Source organism: Moschus berezovskii, chromosome 6, assembly GCF_049115385.1.
Source record: "Moschus berezovskii isolate FMDL1 chromosome 6, NW_MosBer_1.0, whole genome shotgun sequence".
Taxonomy (NCBI): Eukaryota; Metazoa; Chordata; class Mammalia; order Artiodactyla; family Moschidae; genus Moschus; species Moschus berezovskii.
In genome coordinates this window covers 33,755,021-33,778,661 of record NC_142465.1, presented here as the reverse complement: position 1 = coordinate 33,778,661, position 23,641 = coordinate 33,755,021, and the positions used below count along the sequence as shown (strand labels likewise).

The following is a 23,641-nucleotide window of genomic DNA, read 5'->3' as shown; positions in this document are numbered from 1 at the left end:
AGTATTACTTATTATTTTTTAAAGAAAGTGAAGTCGCTCGGTCGTGTCCGACTCTTTGCGACCCCATGGACTGTAGCCTACCAGGATGGAAAATCCGTCCATGGGATTTTCCAGGCAAGAGTACTGGAGTGGGTTGCATTTCCTTCTTTTAAAATACAGTAATATTTTAGTAGTTACATATAAGACATACAGAAGGTATTTAATATCTTGAAAAAGACAGTGTCCTTGCTTTCAAAGCACTTACAAGCCAGGTTAGAAGACTCATAAAAATTAACTGTGTCAGAGAGAGAATGAAATAAATGCTAAATAGCAGTTGATCTGTTTGAGCAAAAAGGAAAACATAATTAATTCTAACAAGAGGAATAAAGAAGGCTCCATAGGAAAATGTTGAATAGGATCTGGAGGATGTAGTACTCTCTGTTTTTTGTGCCACAACATTTGGGCCTAGATAGTTTTTTTGCCATCCCCATTCTACAGGAGAGGAAAAGGAATCTGAACAAGTTTTCAAAAGTCACATAATTAATTAATAACAGACTTGGGAAGCAAACCCAGATCTTTCTTTCCACAATACCAGTATTTCTCAAAGTGTGGACCCTAATCACCTGGACTGATTCATCTTGTGGGGAGAAGGGAGAGTGGTACTTGTTGAATATGCAGATTCCAGGGTACCTCTGCAGACCTTTTGAATAAAAAAGCTTGGTGGTAGGCTTCAGGATCTGTTTTTTAAACAAAATCTCAGGTAAACCTTACATCCACTGAAGTCTGAGAAAAAGGGGATGAAGAATTCCAGATTGAGGGAATACTATAAATACAGGCAAGACAATGAAAGTTATATTTTGGGAGTGAATAGTATGGAACTTTTTAGACCACAGATACGTGAAAGGATACATATTGGGGGATAAGACTGAAACAGCTGGATTATGAAAGGCTTTAAAAGGCATGCTGTGGAGTTTGGATTTAGGGGGAGGTATGCATTGGAGAAGGCAATGGCAACCCACTCCAGTGTTCTTGCCTGGAGAATCCCAGGGACGGCGGAGCCTGGTGGGCTTCCGTCTATGGGGTCGCACAGAGTTGGACACGACTGAAGCAACTTAGCAGCAGCAGCAGCAGGCAATGGGAACGCACTGAAGATGTTTTTCTGAATAAATGCGTTTTTCATATATAGAGGGGCTTCCCCAGTGGCTCAGTGGTAAAGAATCTGCTTGCATGCAGGAGCTGCAGGAGACACGTGCTCGGTCCCTGGATGGGGAAGAGCCTCTGGAGGAGGGCATGGCAACCCACTCCAGTATTCTTGCCTAGAGAATCCCGTAGACAGAGGAGCCTGGCGGGTCGCGAAGAGTCGGGCCGAAATGACTGATGCGACTTAGTGCAACACAAGCCATACATATACAGAGAGATTGTGGGGGGAAGGGAATAACTCTTAGGTCTCCTTTATGGATTATAATTAATAGCTTAGAATGTACTGCATATATGGATCATTTAATACTTAAATATATTAGCTTTTCGAATTTTTTCACTTTAATTTTCCAATAGCCTTAGGGGTTTTTTTCATATCCCATAGGTGATTTTTATTTTTCTACTTCTATTATCATATTTATTATATGTTTTTTCCAGCTTTTTTATTGAAGTATAGTTGATCTACAATGTTGTGTCACAGCAAAGTGATTCAGTTATTTATATATACATGTGTATAAATAGTATAAATATTATAAATGTATTTACATGGTCTCTTTCAGATTCTTTTCCATTATAGGTTATTGCAAGATATTAAACATAGTTCCCTGTGATTACATGTGTTTTTAATCACATGTAATCATACACATGCATCTCCTGCATCATTTCTCCATGCATTACCAAATTCCTATCACATCCATTCCTATAAATAAAGGTGTTCTCAATGAAGCAATTGGGTAGCATTCTAATAACCATATTTGATATGTATTTGAGATATAAGTGACTGTGTATATTTATAATTGAGGTATTTTATATTTATATAAAATTAAGATATAAATTTAAACTAAGTTTAAGGTGTATAATGTGTTGATTTGATGATACATTGATATACTGCAATATTATTACCTCTGTAGTGTTAGCTAATCCCTCTATCCTGTCACATAATTATCATTTCTTTCCTGTGATTAGAAAAATTAAGATCTGGTCTCTTAGCAACTTTGAAGTTTACAAACATAGTTTTGTGGGGTTTTTTGCTGCACTGGGTCTTCATTGCAGTACATGGGCTCTTGGTTGCAGTGCATGAGATTCTCTAGCTGTGGACCACTGGCTTAGTTTCCCCTCTGCAAGAGGAATCTTAGTTCCTGGACCAGGGATCAAACCTGTGTTCCCTGCATTGGAAGGTGGATTCTAAACACTGGACCACCAGGGAAGTCCCTATAAATACAGTGTTGTTGACTATAATCACTATGCTACGTATTAGATCTTCCCAATAAGTCTTATTTTCCACATCAAATCTTTCCTGCCGTTTTTCTCTCTATTCACACAGTCTTTTAGACTTTTCCCGTAGTTTTTCCTTATTGAAATTATATGTCCCTACTTGGAAAAGTTTTCAGTTTCATTTCAGACTTAGAGATTTTATTGTTTATGTGTTTTAAAATATAATTCAATATCTAATCACCCAGTCCAATAGCAACCACTGAGGTATCTCATTATTTAAAATTTTCTATCTAGAAACATTTTTGTTCATTTCTTCCTACCGTTTATTCCCACTCTTTTAGCAAATTGTACTTATATTGATAAAATACTGCCCTCATTCTAATAAATATTTTATAGTATTTGATATAGGACTTTGATTCAAAGGAAGGTGTTTTAACATTTACTGAGCATCTACCATGCATCAATCATTGTGCTGGAGATGTTATTTCTATTTTAAAATTTATGTTAAATAAAACATTTTAATAGTTTAAAATATATTATTTCATTTAATCATCACAATCATTCTTTGAAGTATATATCATTACATCATCAGTTTTACAAATTTGAGTCAGCACACTAAAATCTTAGAGATGTTCAGAACTAGAAATTTGAACCAAACTCTTCCTGACATTAAAGAGAAAATATGACTAAGATTTGGATATAAAACTATTACTACCCTCCTACACTGTCAATGGGAATGTAAATTGGTATAGGCACTATGGAGAACAGTATGGAGTTTTCTTAAAAAAACTAGAAATAGAGTTACCACATGATCCTACAATCCCACTCCTGGGCATATATCCAGAGAAAATTCTAATTTGAAAAGATACATGCACCCAGTGTTTATAGCAACACTATTTGCAATAACCAAGATATAGAAGCAACCTAAATGTCCATCAACAGATGAGTGGATAAAGATGTGGTATATATATATATGAATATTACTCAGCCATAAAAAATGAAATGCCATTTGCAGCATTTGGATGGACCTAGAGATTATCATATTAAGTGAAATAAGTCAGACAGAGAGAGATAAATATCATATGATATCATTTATATTTGGAATCTAAAAAAATAATACAGGGAATTTCCTGGTATTTCAGTGGTTGGGACTCTGCTTCTACTACAAAGGGCATGGATTTGACTCCTAGTCAGAGAAGGCCAAAAAAAGAAAAAATATACAAATAAACTTATTTACAAAACAGAAATAGACTCACAGACATAGAAAATAAACTTATGGCTACTAAAAGGATAATCAGGGGGTGGGGGAGATAAATTAGGAGTTTGGGATTAACATATACACATATATACATTAACATATACACATTTGCCAACAAAGGTCCGTCTAGTCAAAGCTATGGTTTTTCCGGTAGTCATGTATGGATGTGAGAGTTGGACTATAAAGAAAGCTGAGCACCGAAGAACTGATGCTTTTGAATTGTGGTGGTGGAGAAGACTCTTGAGAGTCCCTTGGACAGCAAGGAGATCCAACCAGTCCATCCTAAGGGAAATCAGTCCTGAATATTCATTGGAAGGACTGATGCTGAAGCTGAAACTCCAATACTTTGGCCACCTGATGCGAAGAACTGACTCACTGGAAAAGACCCTGATGCTGGGGAAGATTGAAGGCAGGAGGAGAAGGAGATGACAGAGAATGAGATGGTTGGATGTCATCACCGACTCAATGGACATGAGTTTGAGTAAGCTCCGGGAGTTGGTGATGGACAGGGAAGCCTGGAGTGCTGCAGTTCATGGGGTCACAAAGAATCAGACACAACTGAGCGACTGAACTGAACTACACACATTACTATTTATGAAACAGGTAAGCAACAAGGACCTGTACAGCACAGGAAACTATACTCAGTTTCTTGTAATAACCTATAATGGAAAAAAATCTGAAAAAGAATATATATATATACACATACATATATATGTATAACTGAATCACTTTACAATTAACACATTTTGAATTAACTATATTTCAGTTTTTAATAAATAAAAAGCTTATTGCTAAAGAGTGCCAACCACCATCTGAGCTGGTAGAGTTTTGCCTCAGAGCTGATGACTGCTGACTGATCAGGTAGTAGCTGCTGAAGTTTTGGGTGGCTGTGGTGATTTCTTTTTTTGTTGTTTTTTAATAATTTTATTTATTTATTTATGGTGTGTTGAATCTCTGTTGCTGCATGGGCTTTTCTCTAGTTGCAGCAAGAGGGGGCTACTCTCTGGTTGGGGGTGCATGGATTTCTCATTGCAGTGGCTTCTCTTGTTCCTGAGCATGGGTTCTAGAGCTTGCAGCCTTCAATAGTTGCAGCATGTGTGCTCAGTAGTTGTGGCTCCCAGACTCGAGAGCACAGGCTCAATAGTTGTGGTGCATGGGCTTAGTTGCTCCAAGGAATGTGGGACTTACTGGATCAAGGATCAAACTCATGTTTCTTACATTGGCAGGTGGATTCTTTACCACTGAGCTATCAGGGAAGCCCTGGCGATTTCTTAACATAAGACAACAATGAAGTTTGCCATATCATTGACTTGTCCTTTTATGGATGATTTCTCTGTAGTGTGCAATGCTATTTGATAGCATTTTATCCACAGTAGAACTTTTTAAAATTGGAGTCAGTCCTCTCAAACCCTGCTACTACTTTATCAATGAAGTTTATGTAATATTCTACATCCTTTGTTGTTATTTCAGCAATCTTGTCAGCATCTTCATCAGAAACAGATTCCATCTCAGGAAACCACTTTCTTCGCTCATCCATAATGCAACTCCTCATCTGTTCAAGTTTCATCATGAGGTTGCACCAATTCAGTCACATCATTAGGCTCCACTTTTAATTCTAGTTCTCTTGCTATTTCCACCACATCTGCAGTTACTTCTTCCTCTGAAGTCTTGAACACCTCAAAGTCATCCATGAAGGCTGGAATCATCTTCTCAACTCCTATTCATGTTGATATTTTGCCTTCTTTCCATGAATCATGAATGGTCTTTTAAACAAAATATTTATTTATTTTGGCTGCATCGAATCTTAGTTGCAGCAGGCAGGATCTTTGTTGCAGTGCATGGACTCTCTAGTTGTGACATGTGGGCTCAATAGTGGTGATACACAGGCTCAGTTACTCTGCAGCACATGGGATCTTAGTTCCCTGACCAGGGATCAAAGCTGCGTCCCCTGCACTGCAAGGCGTATTCTTAACCACTGGACTGCCAGGCAAATCCTATGAGTGACCTTAATGGCATCTAGAAAGGTGTATGCTTTCCAGAAGGTTTTCAATTGACTTTGCCAGATCCATCAAAGAAATCATTATCTATGGCAGCTGCTGTACAACCTTATGAAATGTATAAGACTTAAATGTCTTGAAAGGCAGAATTACTCCTTGATCTGTGGACTGCAGAGTGGATACTGTGTTGGCAGGCATGAAAACATCATAAAATCATTCTGCATCTTCATTAGAGCTCTTGGGTGACCAGGTGCATTGTCAATGAGCAGTAATATTTTAATAATCTTTTAAAAAAAGTAATCATCTTTTTTTCTGAACAGAATGTCTCAACAGTAGGCCTAAAATATTTAGTAAACCATGTTGTCAACAGTTGTGCAGTCATCTAAGCTTTGTTGTTTCATTGATAGAACATAGGGAGAGTGGAATTAGAATAATTCTAAAGAGCCAAAGGATTTTTGGAGTGGTTAGTGAGCATTGGCTTCAAATAAAAGTCACCAGCTGCATTAGTCTCTACCAAGGAAGTCAGCCTGTCTGAAGCTTTGAAACCAGGGATTAACTAATCCTCTGTAGCTATGAAAATCCTAGATGGCATATTCTTCCCATATAGACTGTTTTATATACATTGAAAATCTGTTTTTTTAAGTGTAGCCACCTTCATTATTTTAGCTATATCCGGATAACTTGCTGCAGCTTCTGTATCAGCACTTGCTGCTTCACCTTGCATTTGATGTAATGAGGAAGCTTCTTTTCTTAAACATCATAAATCAACCTCTGCTAGCTTCTAACGTTCTTCTGCAGCTTCCTCACCTCTTTCAGCCTTCATAGAATTGAAGAGAATTAAGGCCTTTGTCTAGATTAGGCTTTCCATTAAGGGAATGTTGTGGCTGGTTTGATCTTCTATCCATACTACTAAAATTTTCTTCACATCAGCAGTAAGATTGTCTTTCTTATCATTTGTAAGATAAACACTCTTGATTTCCTTCATGAACTTTCCTTTGCATCACAACTTAGCTAATTGGTGCAAAAGGCCTAGCTTTCACCTTTTCTTGGCTTTCAACTTGCCTTGCTTGCTAGGTTCATTCATAATCCAGCTTTTGACTTAAAGTAAGAGACTTGAGACTCTTCCTTCCACTTTAACACTTAGAGGCCTTTGTAGGGTTATTAATTGGCCTAACTTCATTATTATTGTGTGTCTCAGGGGATAGAGAGGCCCAAGGAGAGGGAGAGAGATGGAGGAATGGCCAGTTGGTGAAGCAGTCAGAACACACAAAACATTTATCATTTAAATTTGCCACCGTCTTATGTGGATATAGTTCATCATTCCTTGAAACAATTACTCTTTTCACAGACACACACATACACACACTTTGCTTCTTGCTTCCTTTCTTTTTTCTGCTAGACTGTCTGCCTTTACTGCCTTAATGACTCTGACTAGTTCTTTGAGACATAGTTCAAAAGTCCGAACGCCTAGAAGCTTCATCTAACTCTCGTGTATGCTCATTCTTCTGTATAGAGTTGGTGATATACCATCATTGATCTTTCCACATCATACTATATAGTCCTCTGTTTGTGTGACTGTTTCTGAGGAGACTTTGAGTGCCCTCGAGGCAGGGATATAGTTTATCCATTTTTGGATAAACCACTCTCCACCCACTGGGCCTAACTCAGTCCCTGTCATATTTTTTAAATGTTGATGATGAACTAAATGATAAGTTAAATCCTATCTATCACTACCACATTTAGTATCTTTAAGAACTTTCTTCAATACATATGGAAATGAAATGTTTCATTATCAGCACATGGTATAATTTTATATCCTCTGCATCATTGCTTCTCAGGTATATTAACACAGATCATAGGGTAATATAACTCTAAAACAGTACTTTAGTATTTAAATATGAAATCTTTACTTACAGAGGTTCTACAAAAATTTCTTTATTCAAAAATAAATTATATTATTATAGTTTACATTTTCTTTCCAATACAATGTTACAATCTTCTTGACAGAGCCATTTTTATTATGAAATTGTTCATCTGTCAGCATGTAATTCCTTGTTAGACTTGTTGGTGATTTGATCATTATAATATTAAATATTAAAGAAGAGCTTACTGAAAAATAAATGAATTGATCCTTGATGGGATTAAAGTTATAACTGTATAAATTAAATATTTTTGTGAAATGTTGATCTATCTATTTCAGTTTTTAAATGATTTTACCAAAACAAGTCACATCATGTCACTTAGGTCTTCAAAATCTTCAATAATTATAAACAAACTTAATTGCCATAAAAAAATTAAATTGTCAAAGAACTTCCCACAAAAGTACCAAGTTCATATAGTATCATAGGTAAAAATCTGTCAAACTTAAAAGAACAGCTAATTTTATTGTTAAATTGTTCTACAGCATAGATAAGAAGATTTTCACATTTTTAAAATGATGCCAAACTTAAAATTATATGAAAACTTAAAATTATACCAAAATTTGACAAAGAAAGCACAAATAAATAAATGAATAAACCACCAGTCAAACTTATGAATGGATATCAGTACAAAATAAAATCCTAAATAAAATATTAGCAAATGTAACACATTCAAAGAAAGATACTGGGTTAGCCAAAATGTTCATTCAGGTTTTTCTGTAAGATGCTACAGAAAAACACAAACAAATTTTTTTGCCAACCCAATACAAATAGGATTTATTCCAAGGATTCAATGATAGTTTAAAACATTAGTCATATTAATAAATCTTAGGAGAAAATATTTTCTCTAATAACCATGAAAATTAAGTACTGAAATCACATTTAACATAATGTAATTTAATAAATTTAACAAAATTCAACATCCACTCTTGATTTTAAAGAAATAATGAAACAGGGCTGAAGGATACTTCTTTAATATGATAAAATGTATTTCAACCCCAAAGCCAGCATTTTTTAGTGACAGATACTAGAATGATGTTCTCTATCACCATTATATTTTTAATCAATTCATATTTACATTTTAGTAATTAGCAGTGAAAGAATGACTTACATTTTGGCATTCTGAGTTACAAAGGAATGGAGAAAATAACTCCCCTCAAAATGAAACTGATTACGGTTGAAGATGTTTTGCAGCTTTTTTAGAAAGGAAAATATAAATACAAACAATCCTTTTAAACATTCTTGAAGGTGAATTTTTACTAGAAAAAAATAACATGAGGCCATGGAAGGGCACAACTAGCTGTTACTCTGGGTAAGTCAGATGAACAAAGATGGCCTGGTGCTGGTGGCCACATCACCAATAGTTTTTAATATAGTTCTTAAGGTCCTAATCAATTCAGGCAGTCAAGAGAGAGAAATGAGATACTTAAAAATTGGAAAATCTAGATGTAAAAACATTATTATTTACAGGGGATATGATTATATAATTGTAAAACTTAAGAATATCAACTGAAAAACTATCACATGCTTTTGAATACAGTAAGATGAGTGCATATGAAATTGATATAGAGAAATCTAGCCTTCCTTTGTACCAATAACAACCAGTTAGAAGGTGTCATAGGAGAGAGTCCATTTACAACATCAAAAATAAAAACTACCAAGATATACACTTACAGAAGAATATTCAAGACCTAGATGAAAACTTTGAAAACTCCAACAGAACACACACACACACATACACACACACCCTAAACAGAAAAAGAGGTATATCATTTTCTTGAATAGGAAGACTATGTTAGTAAAGATAAGCTGGGTTTTGCTGTTTTAACAAATAATCCCCAAATCTCAAACTACAAACAAAAGTTTATCTGTTGCTCACAGTACAAATCCATCATATCTTTGCAGAAAAGAACTTTATTTTATACTCTCAGGAACACAGGCTAACAGAACAGCCATCACCTTGAACACTGTAGCTTATCATGCCAATGGAAAAGAAGACTCTAGAGGATCTCAAACTGACAATGGCAAGCTTAGCACAGAAACAATACACAATAATTCTGCTCACATCTCATTGACAAGTACTAGGAAACAATAATAATAACTATTGCAAAGACTCAGCATCATAAAAACAAAACTACAGCAAATAACAGTAATCCAAGTCTATGCCCCAACCAGTAATGCTGAAGAAGCTGAAGTTGAATGGTTCTATAAAGACCTACAAGACCTTCTAGAACTAACACCCCCCAAAAAATGTTCTTTTCAACATAAGGGACTGGAATGCAAAAGTAGGAAGTCAACAGATACCTGGAGTAATAGGAAAATTTGGCCTTGGAGTACAAAATGAAGCAGGGCAAAGGCTAACAGAGTTTTGCCAAGAGAACGCACTGGTCATAGCAAACACCCTCCTTCAACAACACAAAAGAAGACTCTACACATGGACATCACCAGATGGTCAACACCAAAATCAGATTGATTATATTATTTGCAGCCAAAGTTAGAGAAACTCTATACAGTCAGCAAAAACAAGACTGGGAGCTGACTGTGGCTCAGATCATGAACTCCTTATTGCAAAATTCAGATGTAAATTGAAGAAAGTACTTGCACCACCTGGGAAGCCTAATAATCAACTATTAAAGTACTAAAAGAAATCTCGAAATAAAATTTTAAAAATATATTTCTCAGAGTGGAAAGGGCTTTTTAAAATAAGGTACAAAGCATTATTGACAATATTAATGTAAACATGAACTCCTTATTGCCAAATTCAGACTTAAATTAAAGAAAGTGGGGAAAATCACTAGACCATTCAGGTATGACCTAAATCAAATCCCTTATGACTATACAGTGGAAATGAGAAATAGATTTAAGGGACTAGATCTGATAGATAGAGTGCCTGATGAACTATGGACAGAGGTTCATGACATTGTACAGGAGACAGGGATCAAGACCATCCCCAAGAAAAAGAAATGAAAAAAAGCAAAATGGTTGTCTGAGGAGGGCTTACAAATAGCTGTGAAAAGAAGAGAAGCAAAAAGCAAAAGAGAAAAGGAAAGATACACACGTTTAAATGCAGAGTTCCAAAGAATTGCAAGAGATAACAAAGCCTTTCTCAGCGAGCAATGCAAAGAAATAGAGGAAAAAATAGAATGGGAAAGACTAGAGATCTCTTCAAGAAAATTAGAAATATCAGGGGAATATTTTATGCAAAGATGGGCTCATTAAAGACAGAAATGGTATGGACCTGACAGAAGCAGAAGATATTAAGAAGAGATGGCAAGAATACACAGAAGAACTATACAAAAAAGCTCTTCACGACCCAGATAATCATGATGGTGTGATCACTCACCTAGAGCCAGACATCCTGGAATGTGAAGTCAAGTGGGCCTTAGGCAGTATCACTATGATCAAAGCTAGTGGAGGTGATGGAATTCCAGTTGAGCTATTTCAAATCCTGAATGATGGTGCTGTGAAAGTGCTGCACTCAATATGCCAGCAAATTTGTAAAACTCAGCAGTGGCCACAGGACTGGAAAAGGTTTGTTTTCATTCCAATCCCAAAGAAAGGAAATGCCAAAGAATGTTCAAACTACCGCACAATTGCACTCATCTCACACGTTAGTAAAATAATGCTCAAAATTCTCCAAGCCAGGCTTCAGCAATACATGAACCATGAACTTCCAGATGTTCAAGCTGGTTTTAGAAAAGGCAGAGGAACCAGAGATCAAATTGCCAACATCCACTGGATCATGGAAAAAGCACGAGAGTTCCAGAAAAACATCTATTTCTGCTTTATTGACTATGCCAAGCCTTTGACTGTGTGGATCACAATAAATTGGAAAATTCTGAAAGAGATGGGAATGTATGCAGGTCAGGAAGCAACAGTTAGGACTGGACATAGAACAACAGACTGGTTCCAAATAGGAAAAGGAGTACGTCAAGATTGTATATTGTCACCCTGCTTATTTAACTTCTATTCAAAGTACACCATGAGGAACGCTGGGCTGGAGGGAGCACAAGCTGGTATCAAGATTGCCGGGAGAAATATCAATAGCCTCAGATATGCATATGATACCACCCTTATGGCAGAAAGTGAAGAAGAACTAAAGAGCCTCTTGATGAAAGTGAAAGAGGAGAGTGAAAAGTTGGCTTAAAACTCAACATTCAGAAAACAAAGATCATGGCATCTGGTCCCATCACTTCATGGCAAATAGATGGGGAAACAGTGGCTGACTTTATTTTGGGGGGCTCCAAAGTCACTCCAGATGGTGATTGCAGCCATTAAATTAAAAGACACTTATTCCTTGGAAGGAAAGTCATGACCAACCTAGACAGCATATTAAAAAGCAGAGACATTACTTTGCCAACAAAAGTTCATCTAGTCAAGGCTATGGTTTTTGCAGTAGTCACATATAGATGTGAGAGTTGGACTATAAACAAAGCTGAGCACCGAAGAATTGATGCTTTTGAACTGTGGTGTGGGAAAAGACTCTTGAGAATCCCTTGGACAGCAAGGAGATCCAACCAGTCAGTTGTAAAGGAAATCAGTCCTGAATATTCATTGGAAGGACTGATGCTGAAGCTGAAACTCCAATACTTTTGCAACTTGATGCGAAGAACCGACTCATTTGAAAAGACCCTGATGCTGGAAAAGATTGAAGGCAGGAGGAGAAGGGGATGACAGAGGATGAGATGGTTGGATGGCATCACCAACTCCATGAACAAGAGTTTGCGTAAACTCCAGGAGTTGGTGATGGACAGGGAGGCCTGGCGTGCTGCAGTTCATGGAGTTGCAAAGAGCCGGGCACTACTGAGCAACTGAACTGAACTGAACTGAACTGAATGTAAATGTATAAAAATAAAAATTGTTTAGAAAGCAAAACCCACCAAAAGGAGAGTCTAAACACAAGTGAGGAAAGTTTTGTAGTTTATATCACAGACAAGAGGCTAATTTTCTCAATATATGAACAGTTCCCAGAAATCAATTAAAAAAACAATAGAAATGAAAACAAAAATAAACAACTGGGACCTAATTAAACTTTAAAACTTTTGCACAACAAAGGAAACTGTAAGCAAGGTGAAAACACAGCCTTCAGAATGGGAAAAAATAATAGCAAATGAAGCAACTGACAATTAATTTCCAAAATATTAAAGCAGCATATGCAGCTCAATACCAGAAAAATGAATGACCCAATCAAAAATTGGGTAAAAAACCTAAACAGACATCTTTCCAAAGAAGAAAAATGGCTAATAAACACATTAAAAGATGCTCAACATCACTCATTATCAGAAAAATGCAAATCAAAACCACAATGAGGTACCATCTCACACTGGTCAGAATGGCTGCTATCAAAAAGCCTACAAACAATAAATGCTGGAGAGGGTATGGAGAAAAGGGAACCCTCTTACACTGTTGGTGGGAATGCAAACTAGTACAACCACTATGGAGAACAGTGTGGAGATTTCTTAAAAAACTGGAAATAGAACTGCCATATCACCCAGCAATCCCACTTCTGGGCATATATACCGAGGAAACCAGAATTGAAAGAGACACATGTACCCCAGTGTTTATTGTAGCACTGTTTATAATAGCCAGGACATGGAAGCAACCTAGATGTCCATCAGCAGACGAATGGATAAGAAAGCTATGGTACATACACACAATGGAATTAATATTCAGCTATAAAAAAGAATATAGTCAGTTCTAATGAGGTTGATGAAACTGGAGCCTATTATAAAGAGTGAAATAAGTCAGAAAGAGAAACACCAATACAGAATATTAACGCATGTATATGGAATTTCTGGAATTCTTACCTGGAGAATCCCATGGACAGAGAGCCTGGTGGGCTACTGTCCATGGGGTCGCAAAGAGTTGGACATGACTGAGTGACTTCACTTACTTATATGGAATTTAGAATGACAGTAACAACAAAAAAGACACAGATGTAAAGAACAGACTTTGGACTATGTGGAAGAAGGCGAGGGTGGGATGATTCGAAAGAATAACACGGAAACATGTCTATTACCCTATGTAAAATAGATGACCAGTGCAAGTTCAATGCATGAAGCAGGACGCTCAAAGCTGGTGTTATGGGACAACCCAGAGGGAAGAGTGGGGAGGGAGGTGGGAAGGGACTTCAGGATGGGGGACACATGTGCACCCACGGCTGATTCAATTCGATACATGGCAAAAACCACCTTAATATTGTAAAGTAATTAGCCTCCAATTAAAATTAATTAATTAATTTTTTTAAAAAGCAACTTGATAACCCAATTGAAAAGTGGGCAAAGTATTTGAATAGAATCTTCACAGAAAATAAAATACAGATGGTTCTTAACTCTATGAAAAGATGCTTAACTTCAACCTGTAATAAAAGTAATGCAAATGAAAGCATGGAAGTGCCATATTTCACCTATTACATTGACAATGAACAAAAAAGTTGATAATATTTGTGGGGAAATACTCTTTTATAATGCTAACCTCTTTGGAGAACAGTTTGACAAAAATTTATCACAAGGACAAAATGCTTACCCTTGATTTAGAAGTTCTACTTTTAGGAACATACATACATGTATACATATGCATATACAAGACTGTTCATTGAAGTACATTTTTTATAATGCAAAATATTGAAAATAGCATAAATGTTATGTTAACCTCATCAAAGGTTAAGTAAATTCTGGTAAATCTAGACTTTGGAGTATTGCTGCTGCTGCTGCTGCTAAGTCACTTCAGTCGTGTCCGACTCTGTGTGACCCCATAGACGGAAGCCCACCAAGCTCCCCGTCCCTGGGATTCTCCAGGCAAGAACACTGGAGTGGGTTGCCATTTCCTTCTCCAATGGATGAAAGTGAAAAGTGAAAGTGAAGTTGCTCAGTTGTGTCCGACCCTTAGCGACCCCATGGACTGCAGCCTACCAGGCTCCTCTGTCCATGGGAGTTTCCAGGCAAGAGTACTGGAGTGGGTTGCCATTTCCTTCTCCGTTGGAGTACTATAAAACTGTAAAATGAGTGAGTAGACTCTATATATTAATACCTAAATTCTGGTTTGTTATGAAAAAATCAAACATTGTAATTTTAAATGTATAAAGAGTGGGATAAAAGAGCCTATGTACTTTGCTACATATGTAGAAAGTATCTCTGGGTGGAATACCTGGGTAGCCCTAAAGGAGGGGCCTAATGGCCAAGAATAAGACTATTAAGGAGGCTTTTCACTCTATTTGTATTTTTTAAAATACTGCACCAAGTGAATGCAATTATTTATTTTAATTTAATATAACAAAGAAAAAAAGACATAAAGGAACTGGAGAATGACCAGAAACATGTTATTTCAAATTCTCAAGTGGATGAATGTGTTTACGTGTAAAAACAGATTTAAAAGACTAGGAACATTCATTCTGGGAAGAGAAAAACACACTACAGAGTAGAAAATATTTCAACAATTCTAAGGTAACTTCAGTTTTGAAATGAAAATTTCTGTCTATACACTGAATGTCTTTCTTTTATACCTTGTTATTCTAGTGCTTAGTTTTCAAATGAATTCAGTCCTCAAAAATGTAAATATCAAGAGAACAGGGTACTTTGTTTTATTCACTGATGTATCCATAGCATCTAGAACAGTGCTTGCCAAATAGTACATAGTCAATAAATATTTGTTGAATAAATGACATAGATTGTTCCTATAATTAATGATAGCTTTTTCTATCATAGATCTTAGTTTGACATATTGTAATTTTAGGTTAGAAAAATTCTCCAAATAAGGTAACACAGTATTATAAATTAACTATTTTAAAAAGGGGAAAGAATTTCTACAATAAAAAAATGTTTTTTAAATCCCCCAAATAATAAGTTGGCAAAGAGTTGGACTGTGAAGAAAGCTGATCGCCGAAGAATTGATGCTTTTGAACCGTGGTGCTGGAGAAGACTCTTGAGAGTCCCTTGGACTGTAAGGAGATCCAATCAGTCCATTCTAAAGGAGATCAATCCTGGGTGTTCATTGGAAGGACTGATACTAAAGCTGAAACTACAGTACTTTGGCCACCTCATGCGATGAGTTGACTCACTGGAAAAGAGTCTGATGCTGGGAGGGATTGGGGGTGGGAGGAGACGGGGACAACAGAGAATGAGATGGCTGGATGGCATCACCGACTCGATGGACATGAGTTTGAGTGAACTCTAGGAGTTGGTGATGGACAGGGAGGCCTGGTGTGCTGTGATTCATGGGGTCGCGAAGAGTCGGACACGACTGAGTGACTGAACTGAACTGGACCGAACCTCAAACACAAAGGCCAAGAATGGCAGGCTCATTTCAATTTTAAAAATCAAGACTAGAACCTGTTTCCTGTAGGTCATGCCAGCATCAAAGTTGCCGTGGCAACACGAAGTACATAAACCTGCCTGCCATCTTCCACTTTAATAGATCTTCTGTCCAACTTCACTTCAATAAAAAGTAAATTAAAAAAAAAAAGAATCCTAGGTCTTCTGGTGAGTGCAGGATGAAAGCAGTTCAGAATAACTGCAAGCATTTCTAAACTTTTGAAGCTGATATTTTGGAGATCAACCATGATTCTCAAAATATATTTTAGAATCTCTGCTAGACATATATATGAGTGAAATGGATGTTATATGACATTTTTTATTTCTCAAAAATATACCTCCTTTTGCTATCTTAAATGTGCTTCCATCTTACAAACCTTCTATAAGAGAATCTTTTAGAACACCTAACCTGACAAATACATATATACTGATAGGGTAATGAGGGAGGATATTTGAAATCAGGACTAAATCAGAGAAATAGACACGTAATATTTACATCTACCTTGCACGCTGGATCAGTCTATAGGCATTGTACTTGCGGAATAGGTATCCCAGCCGAAACTTGTCTGTATGAAGTGTCTCAATTATGAGATTCCTAGCTTCTGTGTGTAGCTGTGACGGGAGTATAGAAGCTTTTGTGGCCTGATTTAAGAGTATCAGGTTCTTCCGCTGAGCCTCCACATCAACAAAATAGTTCTGTTCTTTGAGCTCTTGGGGATAGGAAGTGGGCACCATCATCTTGGGTTGCTTGGTATCTGAAACTGAAGTCAGTACCCAGGGCTTATTGATAGGGGGAAGTTGGGATTTCTGGTCCCATTCAGAAGGTGAGCTCTGCCGTGTTTTGAGTAGCTGAGTAGTAATAAGAGAAGGTAGTGGCATTACAGGCTTAGTGAGAGTAGTAGGAAGGGTCCCCTCATCAACATAAGGGGCTTGTGATACTGGTGTTTTGTAATCGGTGAGATGGGACTTAAACATTCTAAATCTTTCCACGGCAAAAGGATCTTCGGGTATCTGGATTTCTTCAGAAGTGTCAGAGACCTCTGCTGTTTGGAACTTCTTAGTGGTGAAAGGGGCTTGAGTTACCTTAAAACTTGGAGCACTGGGATGGACCAATACTGATTTCAATTTCAGAGAAGAAATAATTGACAATCTTTCCTTACTTTTCTTAGAGACAGCAGAGGACAAATCTTTCTGTGGCTTTTCAGGGGTTGAGGGAGTCAACAGTGTTAGGGTACGCCCAGGAGTGGGAGAGACCCATAGTGGGGAAGCTTGCCCAGGATGGGCCCTTGGTGGCAGATGCTGCCTAAGGGTAGAAGGAGCTTGTAACTGGGGAGATTGCTTACGAGTGGCAAAGGTCTGGGATGCCTGAAACTTCTCAGAAAGTGTTAAGGGTCCAGATTTCAAGAGCTCTTGAGGGATGGAAGAAGTCCCAGGAACCAAGCACTTCCTAGGAGAGAGAGGAGCCCAGATTTGGGGAATTTGTGCAGAGGTGACTGGGACTCCAGATATAAGAGGCTGTCTGGGGTCAAGAAGGGGCTTCAATATCAGAGGTGACTGGGGAGTCATAGAGTCCTTAGATATGAAGAATCGCCTAGAACTAAGAAGGGCCTCTGGTTCAAGGGTCTGCTGTGGAGTGGGAGAGAGCCCAGATATTGGACTGGGAATTGGTATTGGGAACGGAACAGAGGTTGATAGATCCTTAGACACTGGGGTCTGTCTGGAGGAAGGAGAAGTCTGTGGTGCTAGGAGTTTCCCAGGGTCTGAAGGAATCATCATTCCCAAGAATCTCTTAGAGTGGGCTTGTTTAAGAGGAAAACTTGATAAACGCAAAGGAGTAGAAGGCACCTCAAATATAGGGGACTTCTCAGCAATAGCAGCAGATGATACTGGGGACTCCTTAGGAGTGTGAGGAGCATGTTTTGTGACAGATTTATCAGTAATGGATGAGATCCCAGCTTTCTGTGTATATCCTGAAGGAGGACTAGCCCAGGGTGGTAAGGGCTGCTCCTTAATGAGAGGAATTCTTGATGTTAGGTCCTCCACAGACCTAACAGTAACACCCACAGACCAGGACTCCCCTAGGGTGAAAGGAGCTTCCAAAGGTTGGATTTCTTCTGGGATGTGGAGATATTCTAAGGTATACGCTTTATCTGAGGTGAGAGGAACCCCTAATTCTGCAAACTGTTCATGAGAGCGCGAAACTCCCAATGCTTGAGCCTGTCCTAAAGTGTAAGGGGCCCCCAAATCCTGAGTCTGTGGAATGGTGACAGGGATTCTCAGTGCCTGGGACTGCTGAGGGGTGAAGATGATGCCCTGAGCCTGGGCCTGCTGAGGGGTGAGAGTGATCCATGCTGCCTGAACTTGTTCAGGGGTGAGAGGGATCCCAAGTGCTTGGGCTTGCTGAGGGGTGAGAATGATCCCTGGTGCCTGAACTTGTTCAGGGGTAAGAGTGATCCCCAGTGCCTGGGTCTGCTGAGGGGTGAGAGTGATCCCTGGTGCCTGAGCTAGGTCAGGGGTGAGAGTGATCCCCAGTGCCTGGGCCTGCTGAGGGGTGAGAGTGATCCCTGGTGCCTGAGCTTGTTCAGGGGTAAGAGTGATCCCCAGTGCCTGGGCCTGCTGAGGGGTGAGAGTGATCCATGGTGCCTGAGCTAGTTCAGGGGCGAGAGTGATCCCCGGTGCCTGGGCCTGCTGAGGGGTGAGAGTGATTCCTGGTGCCTGAGGTTTGTCAGGGGTGAGAATGATCCCCAGTGCCTGGGCTTGCTGAGGGGTGAGAGTGATCCCTGGTGCCTGAGCTAGGTCAGGGGTGAGAGTGATCCCCAGTGCCTGAGCCTGCTGAGGGGTGAGAGTGATCCCTGGTGCCTGAGCTTCTTCAGGGGTGAGAGTGATCCCCAGTGCCTGGGCCTGCCGAGGGGTGAGAGTGATCCCTGGTGCCTGAGCTTGTTCAGGGGTGAGAGTGATCCCCAGTGCCTGGGCCTGCTGAGGGGTGAGAGTGATCCCTGGTGCCTGAGTTAGTTCAGGGGTGAGAGTGATCCCCAGTGCCTGGGCCTGCTGAGGGGTGAGAGTGATCCCTGGTGCCTGAGCTTGTTCAGGGGTGAAAGTAATCCCAAGTGCCTGGGCCTGCTGAGGGGTGAGAGTGATCCCTGGTGCCTGAACTTGTTCAGGGGTGAGAGTGATCCCCAGTGTCTCGGCCTGCTGAGGGGTGAAAGTGATCACTGGTGCCTGAGTTTGTTTAGGGGTGAGAGAGATCCCAAGTGCCTGGGCCTGCTGAGGGGTGAGAGTGATCCCTGGTGCCTGAAATTGTTCAGGGGTGAGAGTGATCCCCAGTGCCTGGGCCTGCCGAGGGGTGAGAGTGATCCCTGGTGCCTGAAATTGTTCAGGGGTGAGAATGATCCCCAGTGCCTGGGTCTGCTGAGGGGTGAGAGTGATCCCTGGTGCCTGAAATTGTTCAGGGGTGAGAGTGATCCCCAGTGCCTGGGCCTGCTGAGGGGTGAGAGTGATCCCTGGTGCCTGAACTTGTTCAGGGGTGAGAGTGATCCCCAGTGCCTGGGCCTGCTGAGGGGTGAGAGTGATCCCTGGTGCCTGAGGTTTGTCAGGGGTGAGAGTGATCCCAAGTGCCTGGGCTTGCTGAGGGGTGAGAGTGATCCCTGGTGCCTGAGCTTGTTCAGGGGTGAGAATGATCCCCATTGCCTGGGCCTGCTGAGGGGTGAGTGTGATGCCTTGAGCTTGAGCCTGCTGAGGGGTGATAGGAATCCCCAGAGCCTGGGCCTGCTCTGCACTGAGAGCCACTCCCAAACCCTGAGACATCTTAGGAGTAGTAGTTTCCCCCAACGCCTGAAACTGATTAAAGGTGTCTGTGATTTCCAGTGCTTGGGCCTCTTCAGAAGTGTGGTCAACTTCCTTTTCTTGGGCAAGCCTAGAGGTAAGAGTGATGGACTTTTCAAGAGACGCTCCAGAAACAGAAGAGGGTCCACTTGAGGAAGATTGTGTGGAGATGGGAGTAGTCATTGGAATGGGATGCTTTCTTTCAGCCAGATCCCCTAATTTCTTAAGAGTCCCAGTGAAATCTTTTCTTTGGTGTATCTGCAGTATGTCTTTCTGTGTGCTCTCCCACCTGGGAGACAATGTGGTTGAAGTCTGACTGAGCACCTGTTCTAGTTGTTCAGATGTCTTCATCGTCTTTGTTGTTTTTTGCTTCTGACTTTCATACTCCCCTACCTTTCTTCTTGCCTTCTGCTTCTCCTCCTCTCTCTCCAAACTGCTTTCTTGCTCCAGATGTCTCACTTTCTTCTGAACCTGCATTATCTGCTGTCCTTTCTCCAAAGGCATACCTTGTTTTTTCATACTTTGTTTCCATTCTTCCAACTGCTGCTGCTTTGACTTCTGATGCCCTTCTTTCTCCACTTCCCTTTGCTTTTGCTTCTCATCTGACTCGATCTGCTTTTGTGTCTTGTGTTTTTGCTGTCCCTTCCACACCTCTTCTTCCTGCCACTGTTTCTGCTTCTGTTGCCCTTGCTTTCCCTCCTTCACTGGGAGCCATGCCTCTTCCTCCTCCAAATTCTTATTTATCATCTCAAACCTCCCTTCTTCTAGTTCTTGTTTTTCCTTCTCTTTATAGTCTGTCCCTACTGTTGAGTCTTCTGGAACATTCCTTTCACTTTCTATTTCAGTCAAGATCATTTGTATTAAATTGTCAGTTAGTGGGTCAAGCCTCTCCTGTGAAATTAAGGTGCTAATCTCTGACTTTGTACTAGTTGGTTCCTGAGAATGCTGTGGTGGCATAAATGAGACTGCCTTTTTTTGTTTCAAAGGTTTCTCTCCAATTCGTCCTTCATTTTTTATATCTTTGTATTTTCTTAAGATTTTTGTCGCAGTTTCAGCCACTTTTTGGAAATATTCCTCCATTTTTGCCTTTATGATTCCTAATGTCTCAACTTCTGATCTTTTTAATACTAATTCATCTTTTGACACAGTCTTTTTATCCAAGGGCTTTCCTATGTTATCAATTTTCTCTTCAAGGAATGACACTATGGCTTTCTGAAATTCTTCTAGGTTACTCTGTTCACTTTCGCCATCTGGAATACCTGATTTAGCAAGTCTAAGAGACTTGAATTGCTTTGTGAAGACCGACGTATCTTTCTCTTCAGATTTTTTTTCTTTTCTTGTAGTGCTTCCTAGAGAGATACTGTGTTTCTTTCCTTTTACTTTCTCAGAGGAATAATCAAGTTGGCTCAACCTGGATGGCTCTGGTGGGCTACTCATCTCATTTCTGCCATCTTTGTCCGTTGACTCAGTGGTGAGCTCCTCTTTATTCTCTGAAGAAATTTGACTTTTACTCCGTGGATGTTCAGATTTAGCCTTCCTCAGTTGTTCCAGTATACCACTTGTTCCACTTTTACCACCTTGGCTCTTGTCAGAAGGGAAATCAGAAGGAAAATGACTTTTTGATTCAGTGAGTGACTTTGATTTGGCTTCAGGAAAGGATTTTGTTTCTTTTCTCTTCTTATCCAGTGCTTGTAATTCTAAGTGGTGATCAAGTTTGGTCCCTGTGGCTTTCTGTTTACCTTTATCATCATTCACATTTGATTCAGAGGTCTCCTGCACAGACAGGCCTTTTGTACGCTTGTTTTCCTGTGACTGGAACTCGTCAGCCCCATCTTTCTGAAAGGTACCATCTTTCTTCACTGATATCTTATCTTCAGTGATCTCTCTGGAAGACTTTTTCCGCTGGCCAGTTAAATCTGGAGTTGTTTCACCTTGGGCTGAATATAGATGAGATGAGTCCCACTTGATCCCCAAGGCTTTGGTCCCTTTTTTGGGGGCCTCATCTACCATATTTTCAAATTCTTTGACCAAAATACTGTCTAAACTGTTTTCTGTGTCAGCTTGGCTAATGGCCGATTGTGGAGAAGGCTCAGGTAACACTTTTGGTGTTGATGTGGGCAGTGCTTGGTGCTCTACAACTTTGGATCGAATAAGATGTTCATATTTTTCTTCTGCTTCTTGAAGTTTTTGCTGAAGCATTTCATTTCTTTTACTGAGATCTTGTATTATCTTCAGGGAAATCTCTTGTTCTCGTTCAGCTGTCTCATTTGCATATATATCAGAAGTATGGAGGTTAATAGCTTTCACTTCATCATTTAGTGTACTCAAAGCTTTAGAAAGGTTTACTGTTGTTGATGATATATATTTAATAGCATTGTTTTCCAGTTTATTGAACATTGAAGTACCTATGAGCTCCTGAAGCATATCTTGGATTTCTGACACCTTTGTTTTTGTGGCAAATTGATCACTAATCATCTGATCTGGTCTTAAAGCATGAGCTGTTGCAGGTCGCTTTATAACTCTTTCTTTCCATGATTTCCATAGAGAACTTCTAGATGCTAGAAGAAAAAAAAGCATAAAACATGAGATTGCATTTCTCCTTTTGTGCTGTGCTCTAAGTTTAAGGAATTTAGCCTAAATTAACAGATAGATGTAGGATGAAGTTTCATTAGGGAAGTTTGGCCCCCAAATAAATAGCATTATTTTCAAAAGAATGACTCTTTCCAAACAATTATCTAGAAGTTCTTCCAGAGTTTAGGAGAAGAACTCAGCTGTGACCTCAACTTACTTTAGGTTACAATTTTGAGATTAGATTAGGATGAATACCAAAATTTTCCTTTGGTTTTGATAATGCTTGGTTTCTATTTTCTTTAATGGGTTCCTATCTTTCTTTTTTCCTTTTTCTTAGTGAAAGCTAACCTTAGTTCTTTCAGAAGGATCACAAAAAATAGAAGGCAAACATTTGAAGGTGTAAGGTCGGACCCTGGTGGCCTTCTTGGCTTCCCCTTCCCAGTGGCTATCTCGTCTCCTTCTTCCCCTCTCCATCCCCCACCTGAGGGAAAAAGTCCCGCCAAACTGCTGAGGAATTTCTGACATAATAACCCTCTGCCGAGATCTAGCCCACTTCCTGACCTCCAGAGTGACCAGCCTGGTCTAGGTGACCACTCACAATCTCGCATTCCCGAGCTTTACCTTATCTTAGGCCTGTCCAGGTTATATGATACCACTTCCTGCCCCAAAGGCATAAAAATCGCACCCTGCCTTTGTTCGGGGCAGAACTCCTCGTGGCCATTCTTGCGGTCAGTGGGTTCTGCCCGGGAGCACACTGCCAATAAAGCCTGTTACTTTCCCTTGGTGTCTGGGTTATTTCCTTACAGCTTGAGACGCCCGTTTCTGCGACCTTACAGAAGGGATTTTCAAAATGGCTGAATGAGAAACTCAGCAAATTTTTCCCAAAAGAGCAAGAAAAAAGCTGAGCAAAACTGCCAAAAACAACCATTTTCGGACTTTGACCAGAGGCATACAACAAATTGAGAAGAATTAGTTCAAGAAAAATTTGCTGTGATGTTTTAGCTTGTAGCTGCTTCCATCTCCAACTCTCTAGCCCTATGGCCCGATAGTTCTACCAGAGTGAGACAGGCTGTGAAGACTGACAACTCTGCTGCCTGAGGGGTTGATTTGACCTGGAGCAATGCAGTATTATAACAATACTACTTTAACACATAAACAGATTCATTAGCAAAGAGTATAGGCCTTATTAGATCAATCTGGATTAATTGATGATTGACTGATCATTGACTGACCACTAAGCTATGCTGAACCAAAAGTAACCCCTAAAATTCAGGCTTAAAAATAAAAACAGGGGTTTCCCTGGCAGTCCAGTGGTTAAGACTCCTCTGATGGGTTTGATCCCTGATCAGGGAACTAAGATCCCACAAACCTTGA

The 23,641-nt window shown here is 39.6% G+C and overlaps 1 protein-coding gene across 2 annotated transcripts in view; it reads right to left on the bottom strand.

The window, feature by feature from the left end:
* Positions 1-23,641, bottom strand: part of FAM186A (family with sequence similarity 186 member A) — an 86,775-nt gene that overhangs the window by 14,822 nt on the left and 48,312 nt on the right. Inside the window, exons 4-6 of one of the 2 annotated variants that reach the window (XM_088836688.1) lie at positions 19,496-22,254; positions 18,236-18,487; positions 16,377-18,163 (exon numbers count right to left, since the gene is read on the bottom strand). In XM_088836688.1, the coding sequence (XP_088692814.1) occupies positions 16,377-18,163; positions 18,236-18,487; positions 19,496-22,254 (4,798 nt within the window). Of the gene's footprint in view, positions 1-16,376; positions 22,255-23,641 lie in introns of both variants that reach the window. The other variant, XM_088836687.1, reaches the window with a different exon arrangement.